Source organism: Eptesicus fuscus, chromosome 9 (genome assembly GCF_027574615.1).
Source record: "Eptesicus fuscus isolate TK198812 chromosome 9, DD_ASM_mEF_20220401, whole genome shotgun sequence".
In the NCBI taxonomy this organism is placed as follows: Eukaryota; Metazoa; Chordata; class Mammalia; order Chiroptera; family Vespertilionidae; genus Eptesicus; species Eptesicus fuscus.
Window position 1 is genome coordinate 99,049,900 of NC_072481.1, and position 21,889 is coordinate 99,071,788.

Sequence of the window (21,889 nt, forward strand, 5' to 3'; positions counted from 1 at the left end):
GTGAAGCACAATAAAATGAACAAGTGGAATTTGACATTAAAATCACAATACTGTTTACATTAGCATCTAAAAATGAAATATTCAGGTATAAATCTAACAAAATAGGAGAAGAAAAATGGTGGTGGAATAGACAGACGGGTCCCGAGCCTTGTCCCAGAGCAGAAAGAAAGAACAGCTGAGGGTCGCACGGGGAGTGTTTGTTGGTGAATTAAGGGACAGCTATACTCCAGGAGAATGTGGGGGACTGCTGGACGGGGTTCCCCTGACCGGGCAGCCCCCACTGCTGCTGGGTCCCCTCCCAGAGCTACGGGCTCGGATGCGGAGACCACGCCATCTTGAAGGGGAAAGTGGATCTAATTGGAAGCCTGAAAATCTACAACTGCAGCACCCACCGAACAACTGCGAACCCCAGAACACTAGTCCCCAATTGGCACAAACACACGGATTCAGAGGAGCTCTACCCTCCACCATGGAAAGGTCAGATTTCACCTGGGATAAGGTGAGGTCTCTGGTCCTGGCGGGAGAGAGAAACTCACGCATTGCGGGAGCTGGAGGACCGGGGGAAGTCTGCGCCTAGAAAAATCTGTGGCTGTTGGGGCTGGCGTGATCCGTGGATGTGGAAGGGGGTCCTCAGAGCTGCTAACAGAGGGGATCTCTAAAAAGCAACCCATTTTGATCTGACACAAAAGGACAGCCTAAAAATTCCAAAAGTGTGCCGGCTGCTTAGACCCAAGGGGGAAAAGGGGACTGCGCAGATTGCGTGCAGACCCGTTGTTCACACACTTGTGCTTTTTCCTCTTCAAATCCTTGCTTCTGATTACTAAGCCCAATACATAGGATCACCCAGTTGGGGACACCCTGGGAGACCGCAGGGGAAAGTTGTTTTTCTGGAACCTGGGGATCGGAGCGGGTAGTGACCATCGGAGAGCCAGCTCTGGGGCAGCCCACTCCCACAAACCGGTATTGAGTGCCACAGGGAGAGTAGGATCTAAATACAGGCTAGAGAGGAATTATAGATTTGGAAGTCAATCCAGAAACACTGCCACCCAGGGGCTGAATCACAAATTGACTCTTGTGTAATCACAAAGGAATACAGGAAATTAAGACACACTGCCTGCTTAAAAATCAGGACTGGCTTACAACACTGAGGAGCAGTGGAACGCAGGGAACTGCAATACTGTCCTGACTGGGAAACAGGCATGCCGAACAGAACAATAGTCGAAGTGAATGACCTTCACTACTGCACATTTTACTTTTTTATTTTTATTTTTTTCATCTTTTCATTAAGAAACTAATTTTTTTCAATCACTATTATTACTACTACTATTTTACCTTTTTTTTTTAAAGTGTCATTTTATTTTCTCTTTATTTTACTTTGGGATCAGTGTTCTACATTCTATTTTCATCTTTCCTTTAGCATCGTTTTACTCTATCTCAATTCTACCTTTATGCCATCACTCTCTTCCTAACTTCTCCTTTTTTGGTGTCCTGTTTATCTTACCCTTTTCCTGCTTTAGATTTTCCCTATTCTTTCTGTTTATCCCCTGTTAAAATTTCACCCTACTTATATATTTAACTAGAGGCCCGGTGCACGAAATTCATGCACAGGGGTGGGGGTGTGTGTCCCTCAGCCCAGCCTACACCCTCTCCAATCTGGGACCCCTCGAGGGATGTCTGACTGCCCCAGTGGGATCGGGCCTAAAAGGGCAGTCGGACATCCCTCTCACAATCCAGGACTGCTGGCTCCCAATTGCTCGCCTGCCTGCCTTCCTGATTTCCCCTAACTACTTCTGCCTGCCAGCCTGATCACCCCCTAACCACTCAAATCCAGCCTGATTGATGTCTAACTGCTCCCCTGCCAGCCTTTTTGCCCCCAACTTCCCTCCTCTGCTAGCCTGGTCACCCCTAACTGCCCTCCCCTGCAGGCCTGGTACCTCCCAACTGCCCTCCCCTGCTGGCCATCTTGTGGTGGCCATCTTGTGTCCACCTGGGGGCAAGATCTTTGACCACATGGGGGCATCCATATTGTGTGTTGGAGTGATGGTCAATCTGCATATTACTCTTTAATTAGATAGGATAGAGGCCTGGTGCATGGGTGGGGGCCAGCTGGTTTGCCCTGAAGGGTGTCCCGGATCAGGTGGGGGTTCCCTTGGGGTGTGGGGTGGCCTGAGCGAGGGGCCTGTGGTGGTTTGCAGGCCAGCCACGCGCCCTGGCAACCCAAGTGGAGGCCCTGGTATTTGGAATTTATTTACCTTCTACAATTGAAACTTTGTAGCCTGGAGTGGAGCCAAGCCTCTTGCTCGCTCCGTGGCTGGCAGCCATTTCTGTTGGGGTTTGTGTATATCTTCTATAATTGAAACTTTGTAGCCTTACGCGGAAGCCTGGGCCGGCCAGAGTGTGCAGAAAACAGGGGGCAACTCTAGCCTCCTGCTCTTTCCAGCTCCGTGGCTACTGCCATTTCTGTTTGGATTTGTTTACCTTCTATAATTGAAACTTTGTAGCCTTGAGTGGAGGCATAGGCCTGCAAGGGCAGGCAGAAAGCTTGGCTTCCTTTGTTACCAGGGAAACCCAAGCCTCCCTCCTGCTCTCTGTGGCTGTAGCCATCTTGGTTGGGTTTATTTGCATACTCGCTCTGATGGCTGGTGGGCATGGCTTGTGCATGTAGCAGAGTGATGGTTAATTTGCATATTACTCTTTTATTAGATAGGATTTCCAATCCCCTGCTCCAAGTCCATACACACCTCTCTCTTCTCTGTCTTAATTACCAAAAAATTGTTTTTCTCTCTGTCCTTTTGTTGTTGTTTCCTTGAATGTTGATTATATCGATTTTTTATGCTTTTTTGTGAGATTGTTTTGCTTATTCTTTTTGTTTGTTTGTGTTATTTTTGTTTGTTTTTTGCTTCTGTTTTCCCTCGCCTCACTTGATATTAGTTGTTTGTAGTTTGCATTCATATCCAGGTATTTGTTGCTGGAATTTGCTGGGATTAGTGGCTGTTCTATTGGAGTTTTCTCCCCATATATATAGTTTGTTCCCCTTTTCTTTCTTAGTCTCTTTCTTCTCTCTCTTACTTTTTTTTCTTTTTCCCAATTTCATTCTGGCACTACTTTTTTCTCTCTCTCTCTTTCCTCTTCTTCTTTTTCTCCTATCCCCTAATTTGTCTTTCTCTGGTGGTCACCTTTATTGGGGGTTATTAATATTGTGAATACATTTATGTTCAGTGCCTTGTGTGTCGTACCTGGTTGTGTTGTATTTTGTGCCTTTAAATCAACGCAGGAGAGAGAGAACTACATAACCAGACATCCGGAGAAGAGAGATCATGGGGAGACAAAGAAACAGCCCGCATATGAAAGAAAAGCAGGCATCACCAGAAAAGGAAGCAAACGAATAGAGGCAAGCAACCTGTCAGAGAAAGAATTCAGAGAAATGGTCATAAGGTGGCTGAAAAGAATGGAAGACAAATTCAACGATATGAGTAAGAACCAAGAGGAAATGAAGAAGAACCAAGAAGAAATGAAAAATGACATCGCTGCTGTAAAGAACTCAGTAGAAAGCATCAAGAGTAGACTAGAAGAAGCAGAGGACTGCATCAGTGAGCTAGAAGACAAGGTGGGAAAAAATACCCAAGTAGAGCAGCTTCTAGAAAAGAAAATTAAAAAGCAGGAGGAAAGCCTAAGGGAAATTTGGGACAACACAAAACAAAACAACACCCTCATAATAGGGGTTCCAGAAGCAGAGGAAACTGAGCAAGGAATAGAAAACCTGTTTGAAGAAATAATGACAGAAAACTTCCCTGATATAGGGAAGAAAAAACCCACACAAATCCAAGAAGCTCACAGAGTCCCAAGCAAAATGAACCCCAAAAGACCGACACCAAGGCACATTATAATTAAATTGGCAAACACCAACAACAAAGTAAAAATCTTAAAAGCGGCCAGAGAGAGACAGAAAGTTACATACAAAGGAACCCCCATCAGACTAGCAACTGATTTCTCAACAGAAACTCATCAGGCCAGAAGGGAATGGAATGAAATATACAAAGTCATGCAAAGGAAGGGTCTGAATCCAAGAATACTGTACCCAGCAAGGCTATCAATGAAAATTGAAGGTGAAATCAGGAGCTCACAGACAAAAAAGGACTAAGGGAATTTATTACCACCAAAGCAGCAATGCAAGAAATGCTAAAGTGTCTGCTGTAAAAAAAAAAAAAAGAAAGAAAGAAAGAAAGAAAAAAGAAAAAAGAAATAGGAAATGAAGAAGGAACACAGGGGTAAAGAATAAAAATGGCGACAAATAAGTACCTATCAATAATAACTTTAAATGTAAATGGATTAAATGCCCCAATCAAAAGACATAAGGTAATGGATTGGATAAGAAAACAAGACCCATATATCTGCTGTCTACAAGAAACCCACCTCAGAAAAAAAAAGATGCACACAGACTGAGGGTGAAGGGATGGAGAAAGGTTTTTCAGGCGAATGGAAATGAAAAAAAAAGCTGGGGTAGCAATACTTATATCTGACAAATTAGATCTCAAAGTGAAGGACATAAAAAGAGATAAGGAAGGCCACTTCATAATACCAAAGGGAGCAATCCAACAAGAAGAAATAACTCTGGTAAACATATATGCAACCAATACAGGAGCACCCAAATACATAAAAAACAAAAAAAAAAAAACCCTCCTGGAGGATATCGAGGAAGAGATTGACAGCAATACAATCATAGTAGGAGACTTTAATACCCCACTATCACCATTGGACAAATCCTCTAAACAAAAAATCAGCAAAGAAACATCAATCGTAAATGACTCACTAGACCAGATGGAGTTAATTGACATCTTCAGAACATTTCACCCCAAACCCACAGAATATACATTCTTCTCAAGTGCACATGGGACATTTTGAAAAATAGACCATATGTTGGGACATAGGCAAAGTCTCTTCAAATTCAAGAAGATAGAAATCATATCAAGCATCTTCTCAGATCACAGTGGCAAAAAACTGGAAATCAACTACAATAAAAGCAATCCAAAAAAATCAAACACATGCTATTTGGAGACTAAACAGCATGCTATTAAACAATGACTGGCTTACCAGAGAGATCAAGGAAGAAATAAAAAATATCATGGCAACAAATGACAATGAAAACACAACAATCCAAAATCTATGGGACTCAGCGAAAGCAGTCTTGAGAGTGAAGTTCATAGCTCTACAAGCCTACTGCAAAAAACAAGAAACAATGGTAATAAATTACCTAACCCTACAACTCAAAGAGTTAGAAAGAGAGCAACAAGAAAAGCCCAGTGTAAGCAGAAGAAATGAAATAATAAAGATCAGAGTGGAGATAAATGACATAGAGACCAAAGAAACAATACAAAAGATCAACAAAACCAAGAGCTGGTTCTTTGAAAGGATAAACAAGATTGATGAACCTCTAGCCAAGCTCACCAAGAAGCAAAGAAAGAGGACCCAAATAAACAAAATCAGAAATGAAATAACAACAGACCCCACCAAAATACAAAGGATTGTTAAAAAATACTACGAACAACTCTATTCCAACAAACTGGACAACCTGGAGGGAATGGACATATTCATGGAAAAATACAACCTTCCAAAACTCAATCAGGAAGAATCTAAACATCTCAATAGGCCAATAACTATGGAAGAAATTGAAGCAGTCATCAAAAAGCTTCCAGCAAACAAAAGCCCGGGTCCAGACGGCTTCACAGGGGACTTTTACCAAACATTCAAGGAAGAACTAAAACCTATCCTCCTCAGACTATTTCAAAAAATTCAAGAGGAAGGCTCACTCCCAAGCTCATTCTATGAAGCCAGCATTACCCTAATACCAAAATCAGATAAAGACAACACAATGAAAGAGAATTACAGGCCAATATCCCTTATGAACACAGATACCAAAATCCTCAACAAAATTCTAGCAAATTGGATCCAGCAGTACATCAGATAGATCATACACCATGACCAAGTAGGATTTATCCCAGGAATGCAAGGATGGTACAATATCCGCAAATCAATAAACGTGATACATCATATAAACAAATTGAGAGATAAAAATCCCATAGTCATATCAATTGATGCAGAAAAAACATCTGACAAAATCCAACACCCTTTCTTGATAAAAACTCTCAACAAGGTGGGAATAGAAGGATCATACCTCAACATAATAAAAGCTATATATGATAAACCCACAGCTAACATCATACTCAATGGGCAAAAACTAAAACCATTTCCCCTAAGAACAGGAACAAGACAGGGATGCCCACTCTCACCACTCCTGTTTGACATAGTACTGGAAGTATTAGCTATTGCAATTAGACAAGAAGAAGAAATATAAGGCATCCAAATTGGAAAAGAAGAAGTGAAGCTGTCCTTATTTGCAGATGACATGATATTGTACATAAAAAACCCTAAAGACTCCATCAAAAAACTATTAGACTTAATAAATGAATTCGGCACTGTAGCAGGATACAAAATTAACGCCAAGAAATCTATGGCATTTCTATACACCAATAGTGAACTTACAGAAAGAGAGACTAAAAAAGCAATCTCATTTACCGTCGCACCCAAAAAATTAAGATACCTAGGAATAAACTTAACTAAGGAGGTAAAAGACCTATACGTGGAAAACTACAGGACACTGAAAAAAGAGATAGAGGAAGACGCAAACAGATGGAAGAACATACCATGTTCATGGATTGGTAGAATCAACATAGTTAAAATGTCCATACTACCCAAAGCAATCTATAGATTCAATGCACTCCCCATTAAAATACCAATGGCATATTTCACAGACCTAGAAAGAACTCTCCAAAAATTCATCTGGAATTAAAAAAGACCCCGAATAGCAGCAGCAATCCTGAAAAAGAAGAACAAAGTAGGTGGGATCTCAATGCCAGATTTCAAGCTGTATTATAAAGCCACTGTTCTCAAAACAGCCTGGTACTGGCACAAGAACAGACATATAGACCAATGGAATAGAATAGAGAACCCATATATCGACCCAAACCACTATGCTCAATTACTATTTGACAAAGGAGGCATGAACATACAATGGAGTCAAGACAGTCTCTTCAATAAATGGTGTTGGGAAAATTGGACAGATATATGCAAAAAAAAGAAACTAGATCACCAACTTACACCATACACAAAAATAAACTCAAAATGGATACAGGACTTAAACATAAGATGGGGAACCATAAAAATACTAGAGGAATCCACAGGCAGCAAAATCTCAGACATATGCCGAAAGAACTTCTTCACTGATACTGCTCCTAGGGCAATGGAAGCTAAAGAGAAAATAAACAAATGGGACTGCGTCAAAATAAAAAGCTTTTGCACAGCAAAAGAAACCATCAACAAAACAACAAGAAAGCCCACTGTATGGGAGAACATATTTGCCAATGTTATCACTGATAAAGGTTTAATCTCCAACATCAACAGGCAACTTATACAACTTAATAAAAGGAAGATAAATGATCCAATAAAAAAATGGGCAACGGATCTGAATAGAATCTTTTTGAAAGAAGACAGAAGGAAGGCCAAGGGACACATGAAAACATGCTCAAAGTCACTAATTATCCGAGAGATACAAATCAAAACAACAATGCGGTACCATCTCACACCTGTCAGAATGGCTATCATCAACAAATCAACAAACGACAAGTGTTGGCGAGGATGTGGAGAAAAAGGAACACTCGTGCACTGCTGGTGGGAATGCAGACTGGTGCAGCCACTGTGGAGAACAGTATGGAGTTTCCTCAAAAAATTAAAAATGGAACTCCCATTTGACCCAGTAATCCCACTCCTAAGAATATATCCAAAGAAACTAGAAACACCTATCAGAAAGGATATTTGCACCCCTATGTTCATAGCAGCACAATTTACAATAGCAAAGATTTGGAAACAGCCTAGGTGCCCATCAGCAGATGACTGGATCAGAAAACTATGGTACATCTACACAATGGAATACTATGCTGCCATAAAAAAGAAGGAATTCTTACCATTTGCAGCAACCTGGATGAAACTGGAGAACATTATGCTAAGCGAAATAAACCAGTCAATGAAAGAAAAATACCACATGATCTCACTCATTTGTGGATAATAAAGAACATTATAAACTGATGAACAAAAATATAGATACAGAGGCAGTAAAGCATCAAACAGACTGTCAAATTATAGCGGGAAGGTTAGGGAGATAAGAGATCAACTGAAGGACTTGTATGCATGCATATAAGCATAACCAATGGACGCAAAACACTGGGGGGTGGGGGCATGTATGGGTGTGGGGTAGGGGGCAGCAATGGTAAGATATGTACACATATAGTACCTTAATAAAAAAATGGAAAAAAATCTAACAAAATAAGTACAAATAGCTATATGAGAAAAACTACAAAACTCTGATAAATGAAATGAAAGAAGAACAAAATAGAGAGATGTATATTTTCATGGATTGAAATCTTCAATGTTGTAATAATATCAGTTTTTCTCAACTTCTACATTCAGTGCAATCCCAATCAAAATCTAAAGAAGTGATGTTGTGGCAATTAACAAATTAACTATAAAGTGTATATGGAGAGGCAAAAGACCAGAATAGTCAACATAATATTGAAAGAGACGAACAAGGATGACACTATTTGACTTCAAGACTAAAGCTACAGTACTAAAGACAGTGTGGTATTGGTGATAGAAGATAAAAATAGATCTAATAGATCAATAAAACATAACATAGCATCTAGAAATAGACCCACATAAATATAATAAACTGATTTTTGACAAAAAAGCAAGGACAATAAAATGGAGAAGAGACAGTTTTTTCAACAAATGTTGTTGAAACAATTAGACATCCACAGGCAAAAAATAATTAATTAATCTAGATCAAGACTTTATCAGGTATACCCTTCAGAAAAATTAACGCAAAATGGATCACAAACTAAATGTAAAACACAGAACTATAAAACCTTAGAAACTAGCAGGGAAGACCTGAGCCTTGGGTGTGGTGGTGACTTTTGGACACAACCCCAAGAGTCGATCTATGAAAGAAAGAACTGGTAAGCTGGACTTCATCAAAATTAAAATTTTCGGCTCTGCAAAAGATACTGTCAAGGAAATAAAAAGACAAGCCACAGACTTATGTAAATATTTGCAAAAGACATATCTGATAAAAAACTGTTATTCAAAATACACAAAGAACTTTGAAAAGTCAATAATAAGAAAACCTACAATCCAGCTTCAAAATGGGCCTATGACCCTCACAAGCACCTCACTAAAGAAGACATGTAGATGGCAAATAAGCACATGAGAAAGATGCTCCACATCATGTCATCAGGGAAATGCAAATTAAAACAATAAAATATGACTTAGACACCCATTAGAACAGCAACAGCACCGAATGCGGGTGAGGATGTGGAGCCACAGGAGCTCTCAGCCATTGCTGGTGGGGACAGAAAATGGTGCAGCAACTTTGGAAGACAGTTTGGTGGTTTCTTGCAACACTAAACATACTCTGACATTATTATCCAGCAATCACACTTTTTGGCATGGACCCAAAGAAAACCTATGTCCACAAAAAGCCTGCTCATGGTTATTTATAGCAATTTTATTTATAATCACTAAAACTTAGAAGCAATCAAAATTTCCTTCAGTAGGGGAGAGGATAAATAAGCTGTGGTAAATCCAGACAATAGAATATTATCCAGCGCTAAAAAGAAATGAGCTATCAAGCCATAAAAAGATATGACAGAAACTTAAATGCATATTATTAAGTGAAAGAAGGCGATCTGAATATGCTACATACTACATCTAATATATGACATTGTGGAAAAGGCAGAACAATGGAGACAGTAGAATGATCAATGGTTTCAGGGGCTGGAGAGGGAGGGGTGAATCAGCGGAGCACAGCAGTGACAGCGCTCTGTATGATATTGTAAAGCTGAGCACATGTTTTTATACATGAACCCACAGAATGTACAACACCAAGTGATGCCTCATGCAAACCCTGGACCCTGGGTGACAGGATGTGTCACTGTAGCTTCATCAGTTGTAACAGACGCACCTCTCTGGTGGGGACGCTGGTCATGGGAGGCTGTGCATGTGGGGGCAAGGAGGCACATGGGGATCTCTGTACCTTCTGCTCAATCCAGGCATGAACCTAAAACTGCTCTATAAATGAAGTCTATTTAAAAACTCAGCTAATAATACCAGAAAGTGATGAAAATGGACAACTAAAGACTCTACAACAATATAGGTGTAGCTCATAAACATAATGTTGACAGAAAACAGAGTTGGACACAAAAATATGATTTGAAGTTCAAAAACAGACACAAGCCTTCTATGGTGTTAGAAGATATGGGAGGAGAAGAAGGTGGAGGCACTGGGGCACTGGCACCCACATTGCTCCACTGGGTAGTGATTATAAGGATATATTCTTTCCAATCATCAAGGGGCATAATTTTGATTAGTGAACTTGTGAGTATATTATGCTATCTATATATATAAAAGCCTAAGCGACCATCGCAACCAAAACAACCGAATGGATGACTGAACAGGCTGCGTGGGGCGACCAGGCCGGTGGGGGGAGGGGGCAGTTGGGGGTGACCAGGCCAGCAGGGGGGGGCAGTTAGGGGTGATCAGGCAGGCAGGCAGGTGAGCAGTTAGGAGCCAGTGGTCCCAGATTGTGAGAGGGATGTCCGACTGCCTGTGGATCGGGCCTAAACCGGCAGTCGGACATCCCCCAAGGGATCCTGGATTGGAGAGGGTGTGGGCTGGTCTGAGGGGACCGCCCCACCCCCCCATGCACGAATTTAGTGCACCGGGCCTCTAGTACTTAGATAAAAGATTTTTTTTTTTCTAAAATAAAAGGTGATAGTGTGGAAAAGTCATGGAACACCTTGAATACTGCACTGGTCCTAGCACATCAAGAGGACATCATCACATTCTGAGGAAGCCAGCCAATATGTGAACAATCTGAAATTAAGTCACAGAAGCAAGAGAAGTGGCATTGCCGGGCCTGAGAATGAGAAGGCTGGGGTGGGGCATGGCTAATGTCTGTGAGCTGTGGCATCACTGCCACACGAAGAGCTGGGCTCATTCTGGGTCACTCGGAGGGTGGAATCAGCTCCCCCTTATGTGGGACTGGCACATAAAAGGGGAGCTATCCAAAACCGAGTGTGGTCTCAGGCCAGAGAATGTGTATCATTCCAAGTGCTGGCAGTTCCCACCTGTTCCTTGTCCAGTCAGCAATGCCTGAGTGTCCCCCAAATACCAGGCTTGAGGAGGAAACCATCCCTCCTCAATGGGAGCTCAGCGCTAGGTGGAAAAGGCCCAACCATAAACACATGGACATCACCCAATATAATGTAACTGCATTAAAATCCCATTATAACGCAATAAATGGGGTTCAAACTCCACTCATGTCAAATGTGCTACTGTGAGGTTAGTGAAATGAGCAGGCGGAATCTGCACAGCCCGTCTGCCTGTCAGATGCAAACCCAATGTGGTCTCAGCTTTGGTTTGGTGGCACCTGGTGGCACGTGTCTGATCTGCGCTAATACTGAAGGGGACATTCGGGTCCCATGCTGGCTGGAATGTCAGGACAGTGGCAGGATCCAGAGTGCTCCTATTTACCTGGCAAACATTTTTTGAAGAGATGGGGCAAGGCGATTACTGGGTGCGGGGAGCCAATCACCCTCTATGCACACCAATTAGTAACTAACTTTGCCTAAGAGTTTTGAGGAAGGTTTCCCACAGCTTTGCCTCTAATCCAAACGCATGCCATGGAGACAGCCTCCAGTGAGGACCATCGAGTTCTGGGCAATGAGGAGATTCGCTGTCAGAGCTCCCGGCATGAAGTCGGTGTGTTCCAGAACGAGTAACCACTTATCCCACCACCAGTGCAGGACCAGGAAGATGATGACTGGTTTAACAGCTGGGTAACATCAGGTCTCACACACCTGGAGCCAGTGCTTCCAGGAGGCCAGGGAAGGGCAATGCCCGCTCTGCAGCCTCTGCTGCAGGAGAAGCGCTCCCTTCTCAGACACCGAGGGGCTGTCTGCATGACAGCGGCAAGGCCCGCCGTGGACTCCAGGGGTTTGGTGGCTGCTCCCCGGAGGGCGAAGGGCGGCGGGCCTGCAGCCACAATGCCGTGGGTCTGAGGCAGCCTCAGAACAAAGTCCTGTTGCCCAGAAACAAGAGGGATGTGTAGGAAAACAGCACGCGTTTGGCCTGCACAGTGCTGTGCTCTGTCACAGGTCAGCAAACCTTTCTAGAAAGAGCCAGATAGTCAATATTTCAGGATTTGCATGCCATACTATCACCGTCACATACTCAACTCTGCTGTTTTAGTGTGAAAACAACCAGAGAGGACACGTTACACGAAGGAACCTGGCTGTGGGTCAATAAGACTTTATTGACAGAGCAGCAGCAGGTGGGCAGGTGTGGCCTGCAAGCCCTAGTTTAAAAAGCCTTGCTCGATGTAGATGAGGAAATGCCATTAAGCAGACACCACAGACAATGCTGACAGTCAGGAGGGCACACGTGTTTCTGGGCCCGTATGGCAGCATTGAGGATTTTATGAATGAAGGTTGTTTGCCGGACATCATTTCACTCTCAAATGCGGGATTTGAGTCTTGTAAAGGTTTCGTGTAAACTGTTCATTCTGTGCTGTGGGTCAGTAGACTTCCATATGCTGTTTTCACTGTTCCCTGAAATTTGCAAGCTTTGAAAACAAACCAAATGCCCTGCCGTCTGGCTGGGGCTCTCCTTTGTCCACACGTGGCCTCAGGGTGGCCCAGATGACTGTAAGTCTGGGCCATGCACAGAACACAGCTATTAAAATGAACACGGCCCTTCCTCCCAAGGTCCCGTGGGAAATGCATCTCTGAGGAATCTGACACCACAGTGGTCCCACCACGCGGAAGGGGCCTCGACACCGTGTTTGCCATTCATTCACCCAACTCTCCCAAAGCGTGTGCTCTCATGTCCACCTAAATCGATGGCCTGCGAAGGGCAGAAGCTGCAGAGCACTGAGCCAGCCCTTGCAGCCCCTGAGGCCACTGCAGTGGCTGGTGGAGCACACTGTCCTTCAATACCGCATCTCGGTAAATGTCACAGCTCACGTGTCAAGGGCTCAGCCTGAAACCACAGTCAGTTCACTTGGAAACTTCCTTCAGCAGCTAAGAACCCCTCCCCTGCTCTGCCCACGGGGGGCTCTGAGCACTGCCCGGCACCTACCCCGCACCTGGAACACAGTTCAGGGTTGACAAATGTCGTTAGAATGAATGTACAAGAAGGCTGGATGAGAACACACACTCTCCATAGTGAGATCAGCGAGGCCCTGGTCCAGGCCGGGCAGACTGCCTGCTCAGCTTCACTGTCAAGTCCTATTGGGAGTCCTGGTGCCCTTCCCCATGCTGGGGAGAGACAGAGCCTGCACTCCAGCCAGGTCACCCAGACAACTGCCATGTAAATGCAAGTACCTTCTTGGGAGGAGTGAGAAAAAATGAGGAGTGTTGGGTAAGGGGCTCCATCACATGGGGTCAGGGACACTCAGAGGGGCATGTGGACAGGTGGGAGTGACCAGGCCTGCAGAAGCAGCTGCAGATCCCTGGGGAGCCTGCAGTATGGGCTGGAGAGAGAAGGGACCCGGGAGGCGCAGGCGCTGGGTCAGGCAGGGTCATGTAGGCAGCACAGACTTGGGCTCTGGGGAAAAGAAGAAGCCAGGGGGGTCATGAGAAGAGGTGGGCACCTTCTGACATAGGGTGAAAGGCTCTCCGGCTCCAGCTGCTGGGGGGGCATGGGCTGGGGTTACCCACCATGAGCCAGGGAGACAGTGGGGTGGAGGCCACACAGGGTGTGAGGCCTGCCCTGGGAGAAGAGCTCACATCTGGATGGGTTTGAAAATGTTTCCTGACCAAACTTCAGATCTATCCCAAGGTGGTCTACAAATCATCGTGGATCCCAGTGCAGTTTGACCCTCACCTTGATGTCCAAAGAAGGGACTGGGCCAGGACAGTCTTCAGCTGCCCCCCAGGCTGCCTCTGAACCCGTTCCTTGGGCCCCAGTGCCTCTGAACTTGTCACCTTAGTAAAGGTGCCTCCTCCCCACAGGCCAGTGGCCCTCAGTGGCTGAAGGGCTGCAGCCCCGCTGGAGGAGGGATCTAGGATCTAAGAGCCAAGGAAGTGACAGAGGTTCTCAGGTGACTGCCTGAGCAGAGGCAGAGCTGAGGCGGAAAAGGAGCAGGACCCGGCTTTCCTGGGGCTCATTGGCCTTGGTCTGTGGTCAGAGTCCCTAACTGTTCCCAGCACTAAAGTGGTCCCGATGCCCCTCAGGAAGAAGCTGAGATGACACAGTGGGCCTGGGGGTGCCACTGAAGGGGACAGCAGCCTTGACAGGGGGTTGATGGGATTCCCCAGCCCTGGGCGATTCCCCTGGGATCAGACACAGGGAAGTAAGGCACAAGGGACCAGTCGTGTGTCTTAAGAAAGATGTTTGTTTTCTGTGAGAGCGCTGGGCTGACACAAGTGACATGTATCTGACAGAACTGCAGTTTTTCTGAAAAAGCAAGAAAGCAGAGGGGCAGAAAGCAAACATTTATTAAGTGCCCATTTTGAGCTCAGTCCTAAATGCCTTTGCTCACTGAATCCTATTATTAACTCCATTTTACAGTTAAAAGAGAAACTCAAAGATAAGGAAATATCCCAATGTCACTGTATAGTAATAAAAAAGTATCATGATCTGAACTTTTGTCTTCCTGATGCTAGAGCCCGAACTCTGTCGAGATTTTATTTTTACCTACATTTGTCCCCTGAATTGTCTGGGATTAATTCTGGGATAACTCACAAAGGAGAGAATTCCCACAAGTCGAAAATGATGATTGAACATTCAGCAGTGTAAGAAGATCATATGGAAGGAGTTGTGGGGACACTAACAGGAGAAAATCTGGCAGGTAAGGACAAACTGTGGTGGTGTTTTAAAGGGCTTCGGCCAACTCAAAACACCCCTTCGGTGCTGCGTGGAAGAGGGTGGGTGTGAGATGGTTAGAAAGGAACTCTCCCCATGTGCACAAGCCCTGGGGTTTCGCACATGGCAAGCACGACGGGAAGCCAAGGGAATCAGGTTCAGGTCCCCACGGAAAGTTGGGTGTGAAAGTGATTCTGCGATGGGCCAGAGACTGCCTGAGGAAATCTCAGGGCCTTTGAGGACTCCCAAGCATCTCCGAGCGAATTCATTAATGGCAGCCCCAGGCCTTAACATCCAACACAGCTTCCGGTGAGGTTATGACAGTGCTGCCATGCACTGAAAGTTACATGGTCAGGGCACAATAAACATTTGCTGAATCTTGCAGTTGAGTGAAAATATGAAAACATGGAATAAGCTGCCACAAAAGGAATGGAACTCAAGGTCCCGGCTGGTATGCCAAGCCCTAAGCCCAGCTCTTTCCACTTCCAGTGTAGGTATCAGTGTCCTGACTTGAAGAGGAGGAGCTGTGGCCCAGCACTGTTAAGTGTTTTCCTAAGGCCACTCCTGGGGTCTCTCCTGGGAATGTGTAGGGCAGCACACCTCATGGACTCGGTGAGAACGCCTGGCAAACGCGCTGACAGAGCCTGGGGACAGGGCACTTCTTCTCTTTAGTCTTCGTTTGCACATGCTGCTTTCAGGGGTGGAACTACTAAAAAGTTAGAAAATATGCTTTTCATAGCTGCTTTGTAAAAAGTAAGTATTCATTCTCTTCTTAAATGAAACAGAGTTTTGGTTTAGAATGACTTTAATGAATGCAATTTTAATAGGACTGTTCAAAATCCAACACCAAAGGTAAAAATCTTGCTTTGATCCACTTGCTTCATGCCTTTAAAACCCAATCAATCCCACCACTATGATGTATTTTGAAGGCATGCTGAGCCCTCTGTGGATTTTAGAGACTCCCCTTTCCTTACTGACTCCACATGGGACATATCCACACAAGATGCTGCCCAGCAGCAACCCAGCTGGCTGCCCCAACAATGCCAAAGTATGAAGACCCTTTCTTTGGTCACTGGAGGTGTGGCATCAACACAACCAGCATTCCAGGCCTGGGGGCCAGGAGCTGGCTCAGACGCCCATAGAAGGAAAATACCAGAAGGGCAATGCCAGCAACAGAAGACAGAAACAGAGTGGGAGCCAAAGAGTCCTGATGCATTAGTCATGCTCTCTGGATACTTTGTTTGGAGATGTTTGGAGCTGAGAGATGCAGACAGAGCAGGTATCTAGCAAGTGCTGTGCTCCACCCTAGACAGGAGGTGTGAGTGGGTATTGGCAAGAAGGTTATGTGAACACGGCACAATTTTCATTGGGGATCATGCTCAAGGGTCTCTAACTCTCCACGTTTATCCCCGGGATTCAAGAAAAGAAAGTCCTTCAAAACATCCTGAGATGTGTCCCTGCCCATCCGGCTTCCTGTAGAAACAGGAGACACAAGATTCTCTCAGGGCAGTTGCTCTGCCCCTCAACCTCAAGTCAAATGCCACCTCTCTAAAGGGCCTCCGGACCACGCCCACAACAGTGATGCTCACCCACAGCCCAGGAAAGGTGCAGTGTAAGCCATTTGCTTTTTGCTTTTTGTGATGCATGTGCACAACTTCGGCACCCACTTCTAAGAAGGCATCTGCAGTGAGGTATCGCAGCCACACAAACTCGCCTGTATGCGATGAGGAGCCAGGCTGCTCCTCACTGAGGTTCTTCTATCTTAGAGAGCTTAGTTGATTTCCACACTGACCATTTGGGCTACTTAGTTTCTTTTCTCCTTTAATATTCCCACTCTTATGTTTTAAATTCACCACTACAGAGTAAGCCCTCAGTCCAGTTAAGGAGAGAAAACCAAGATGGTGGCATAGGTAAATGCAGTACTCACTGCCTCCCACAACCACATCAAAATTACAACTAAAATACAGAACAACCATCATTCAGAACCACCTGAAATCTGGCTAAATAGAAGTCCTACAACTAGAGAAGTAAAGAAGAAAGCACATTGAGACTGGTAGGAGGGGCAGAGGCACGGAACCAGCTGGTTTGACACCCACATGTGGCATTTTTTTAATTGGGAGGGTATCTTAGGCTGGGGAGGCTTCCTGTGAGGAGCAAGGCATCCAAGCCCAACACCAGGCATCCAAGCCCAACACCAGTCCCCCAGCCCAAGGTTCCAGAGCTGGGAAGAGAAGTCCTCGTGATTTCGGGCTGTAAAATCCAGTGGGGATTGTGGCTGCTGGAGTTCCAGCCAGTTCCTCTTAAAGGGCTGGCACACAGACTTACTTGGACTTGAACACTATGGGGCAGCGGCTTGAAAGAAACCTGGGACATTGGGGGAGGAACTAACTTGACTGGGATCAGAGCAAGAACTCGGGGACAGCTTTCTTCCAGATAAAAGTGCTTGCAGGAGTCATTGTTCCATAGTTCTGACATCTCTCATAGCAATATCTCCTAGGGCAAAGGGAATTAAGGAGAAAATAAACAAATGGGACTACATAAAGATAAAAAGCTCCTGCACAGCAAAAGAAACCATCATCAAAACAAAAAGGGAGCCTACTATCTGGGAGAACATATTTGGCAATGGTATATCTGATAAAGGGTTAATATCCAAAATATATAAGGAACTCATACTACTTAAAAGGAAGACAAACAATCCAATTAAAAAATGGGCAAAGGACCTCAAAAGACAATTCTTGAAAGTAGACATACAGATGGCCAAGAGACATATGAAAAAATGCTCAAAGTCACTGATCATCAAAAGATGCAAATTAAAATGACAATGAGGTATCACCTCACACCTGTCAGAATGACTATCATCAACAAATGAACAAATGACAAGTGCTGGTGAGGATGTGGAGAAAAGGGAACCCTTGTGCACTGCTAATGGGAATGCAGACTGGTGCAACCACTGTGGAAAACAGTATGGAGATTCCTCAAAAAATTAAATATGGCACTTCCACTTGTCCTAGTGATAGCATTTATAGGAATATATCCTAAGAAATCTGAAACACCAATCATAAAGAATATATGCACCCCTATGTTCATAGCAGTGCAATTTACAATAGCTAAGATCTGGAAACAGCTCAAGTGCCCATCAGCAGATGAGTGGATAAAAAAGCTGTGGCACATTTACAGCATGGAATACTATGCAGCAGTAAGAAAGAAGCATCTCTTACCCTTTGAGACAGCATGGAGGGACCTGGAGAGTATTATGCTAAGCAAAATAAGACAGTCAGAGAAACACAAGTATCACATGATCTCTCTCATATGTGGAATCCAATGAACAAAATAGTGATGAACAAAATAGATCCAGAGACATAGAAACATGGAACAGACTGTGGCGTCTCAGTGAAAAGGTGTGGGAGAGTGGGTGGTGGGAAGAGATCAACCAAAGAATAACCCATGAACATATATGCATACCCCATGGACACAGATTATAAGGTGGTGAAGGCCTGGGGTGGGGAGTAGGAAGGTGTGTGGGGGGGTGGAGGTGGCTTAGAAGGGGACATATGTAATACTTTCAATAAAGATTTATTTTTTTAAAAAGATGAAAAAAATAAAAAAATACGAATAAAATGGCAATAAATACATATCTATCAACAATTGAATCTAAAAATCAAAATAAACAAACAAGGAATCTAATGAACAAAATAAACTGATGAATCAAATAGAATCATAGTCATGAAAACATGAACAGACTAAGGAATCTCAGAGGGAAGGGGGAAGGAGGGGAAAGGAAGAGATTAACCAAAGAATATATATGCATATATGCATTACCTATGTACACAGACAATAGTGCTGTTGACCTGGAAAAGGGCAGGAACTGAGTGGAGGGGAGCAACGGGGGGGGGGCGGGGGGGCATCTGTAATACTCTCAACAATACAGATTTAAAAAACAAAAAAAAAAAACAAGTGAGCCCGGGAAACCTAGGCCCCCACCCTTGACCTGAATAAGAGCAGACCCCAGGCCCATGCGCTCAGTCTCATCTAAACCTCACTGTATGTAACAAACCTTGTCTTTCCAAAGTTTCCTGATGGTTACTGCTGAATGATGTTTTATAATCATAGTAAGAACCACAAGGGCTGGTCCAGCCACAACATTGGTTTTGATAGACTGAGACCAGCACAAAACACCCCCCCCCCGCCACCACCCAACATAATTCAAAGTAAAAACACCACCAACCACAGAATAACTCTAAGGAAGCCTAAGAGCGTTCTAGTTTTACCCATGAGGACTACCTTAATGCTTCTTTAAGTATCAAATATTAAATTCTATCCCTGAATATTTAGAGCCCTTACTACAGACAGGTCTGCCTCCTGGGTGACCAGTGTCTCATTATTCTCTGAAACTATCTTCTGAGCACTTAGTCCCAGACTTGCTGTTCCCTGTCTCTCCCACTGGACTTCATGCTCCTGGGAAGCAGTGAGTCTGTCTGCATGGCTCCCCGCAGGGCGGGGCCTGCTACATTTCTGTGAAGTAGACAATGCCCCTCTGTCCTCGGGACCCACGGTCTTCACCCTGCAGATGAGTGTCCTGGGCAGAGTCTGAAATAATGGACCTTACAGTGTAAAGCAGGACGGGGCAAGGGTAGGGCCCAGAGGGGGCAGAGGTGGGGATGGGGCGGGGGGCTCTCTGCAGCTGTCCCTTTTCGGGGAGCTCTTCACTGATGAAACTCTGGAGCCCAGATACAAGGTTAGCAAGGGCCCTTGTGGACCCCTAAAGGTCACTGGGGTCCCTGCTCTTGGTCAAAAGTTATGACACAGAGCATCCGGGCTCCCAGAGGGGTTCATCTTCAGGGCAGCTCTGGAGAGTCTATTGGTCAGAGAAGGGAGTAGGCAGGGCTTCTGTCTGCCTGACACTGGGCTGCCTGCCATTCTCACCTCAGACTGAGAGAAAGAGGGAGAGGGGAGAGTTGGGGGGCGGGGGTGGGGGTGGGGGGGAGGAAGGAGCCTGGATGCTGGCTTCCTGGGAGGCTGCATCAGCCAGAAGACACTTGGAATTAGCCTCAGAACACCAGAGTGAAAAATAGATTATTCACTGTCAGGCTGAAGGATGGAACAAGACAAACAGCAGTTATGCATTGGACATGCAAATTTTGCTCAAAACTGGTGTGCGCGATACCCCAGCAGGCGTACGGACAGCTCAGTGCCACAGCCGAGTTGTACAGATGGAGAGAGAGACAGATAGGCAGGCACCAATGTCCTCTCAGAAGTGGAAAGAATGTGGGCTTTCAAGTCAGAGATGTGAGTTCGATTTCCAGCTGTTATTTACAACTTTATGTGGGGTGGGGGGTGAGGGGGGGAAGGGAAGAAAAGGGCTTCTGTGGAAAGTAACCTCTCAGGGTAATCTGATCATAAATTCCTAACTGGGCAGGTGACACCCCAATCATATCACTTCTTTAATTTACTAAAAGGCTTAATTTTGCCTTAAGGCAACACTGTCCCTTGATTCTGTGCATCTACGTTAACACACCTTTGAATAAACTGTGACCACCTTCAAGAGAGCACATCATCTTGTTAACTGTCCTTTAATCTAGTTCCTGCCTCACTCTCTCCCACCTCCATGTAACCTTCCTTATGTTCTCTCCTTAATTCCAAATGCAAAAAACAAGCCTCAGACTGTTATTCTGTGAAGCATTTGAGACCTTGCTCCTGGCATATGCCCTCAGTTTGGCTCAAACTATTGTAAAAATTCTCTGCAGCTTGGACGTTTCTGAGGTGGACAACAGGCTCCAACTGCTTCCCTCAGAGCCTGGTGGTTGTGAAGACAAAGCCCAGCACAGGTAACAAACCCACAGGAGCCTCCAAGTGTGAGCAGAAGCTTCCAGGGCGCCCTGCTGCCGCCCTGAAAACAAGGCGGAGGCCCAGGTGAGAATGGATGGGAAGGGCTGAGGGCTCTGCCCTGTCCTCTGATGCTCACTGGTACATCCTCAAGGCTGTTTCCTTTCTCTCCTCCATGCCACTGGCCAATCCTGGCCAGTTTGTCCCTAACCAGGCCCCTCTTGGAAAGACTGGGACCTGAGCACACCTGCCCACCCTCCACCTGGTGCTCCAGAAGATGGGATGGCGACGTGCTGGTTTCTGGGCCCAGCCACCCAGCCCTGCGACCTGAAAGGGATCTCCGCAGCTTCCCTGGTGAGCCTCTCGCAGGCTGAGCCCGGGAAAGACTTCATTCCTCCCGCCAGAGTCACCGCGTAGACACCACTCAGGTGAGGAAGGGTCCTGGTCGCTCCTGGTACAGCCCTGTCGCTCCTGGTACAGCCATGGGTCAGGCTGTGTGCCATCTCACTCCAGCCAACGAAACCTCCTCGGGAGACGGACAGATTCCTCTGCCGTTCAGGAGGCCCAGTGGGACTCAGACCCTGGGCAGAAGCAGGATTCGAGGGGGAAGGCGTGAGCTCCGGGTGGGGAATTGCTGTGCGAGGGCTGTGCACAGAGGCCAGCTTACCTTGGTGAAGGTCAGGCAGTCCTGGTCCTGGTCTCGGTCCTTCATCTCAAAGTCATACAGGGCTTTGCCCTGGGGAGGGACGGGCGGCAGGGGCCGGAGACACTGCACATAGCTGGCGGGCAGGAAGCCGTGGGTGCCACGTAGCTCCCCGTGGAACCAGTGTTCGTCCACCCTGCGCCTCAGGATGATGACATCCCCCTTGCTGAACTTGAGGTCACCGGGCTCCTTCCCCTCGTAACTGTAGAGGGCTTTGCCGCAGGGAAGCTGGGAAGGATTCTGAAAGCAAAACACAAGGCGGGTTACTGAACGTGGCCTCTCTGCTGCCTGGGCGGCCTGGAGCGTGGGCTCCACGCCTGGGCACGTGCAGGGATGCCCTCGAGTGGAGAGTGTTTTAAAGGAACAGATCCCTGTCCCAGGAACATGCAA

At 45.6% G+C, this 21,889-nt stretch overlaps 1 protein-coding gene across 1 annotated transcript in view; it reads right to left on the reverse strand.

Moving 5' to 3' along the window:
- The window catches only part of SH3RF3 (SH3 domain containing ring finger 3), a 289,194-nt gene that overhangs the window by 81,293 nt on the left and 186,012 nt on the right, over nt 1–21,889 (reverse strand). The window contains exon 2 of the mRNA XM_008154106.3: nt 21,464–21,739. Coding sequence (XP_008152328.2) covers nt 21,464–21,739 — 276 coding nt within the window. The remainder of the gene's footprint in view (nt 1–21,463; nt 21,740–21,889) is intronic.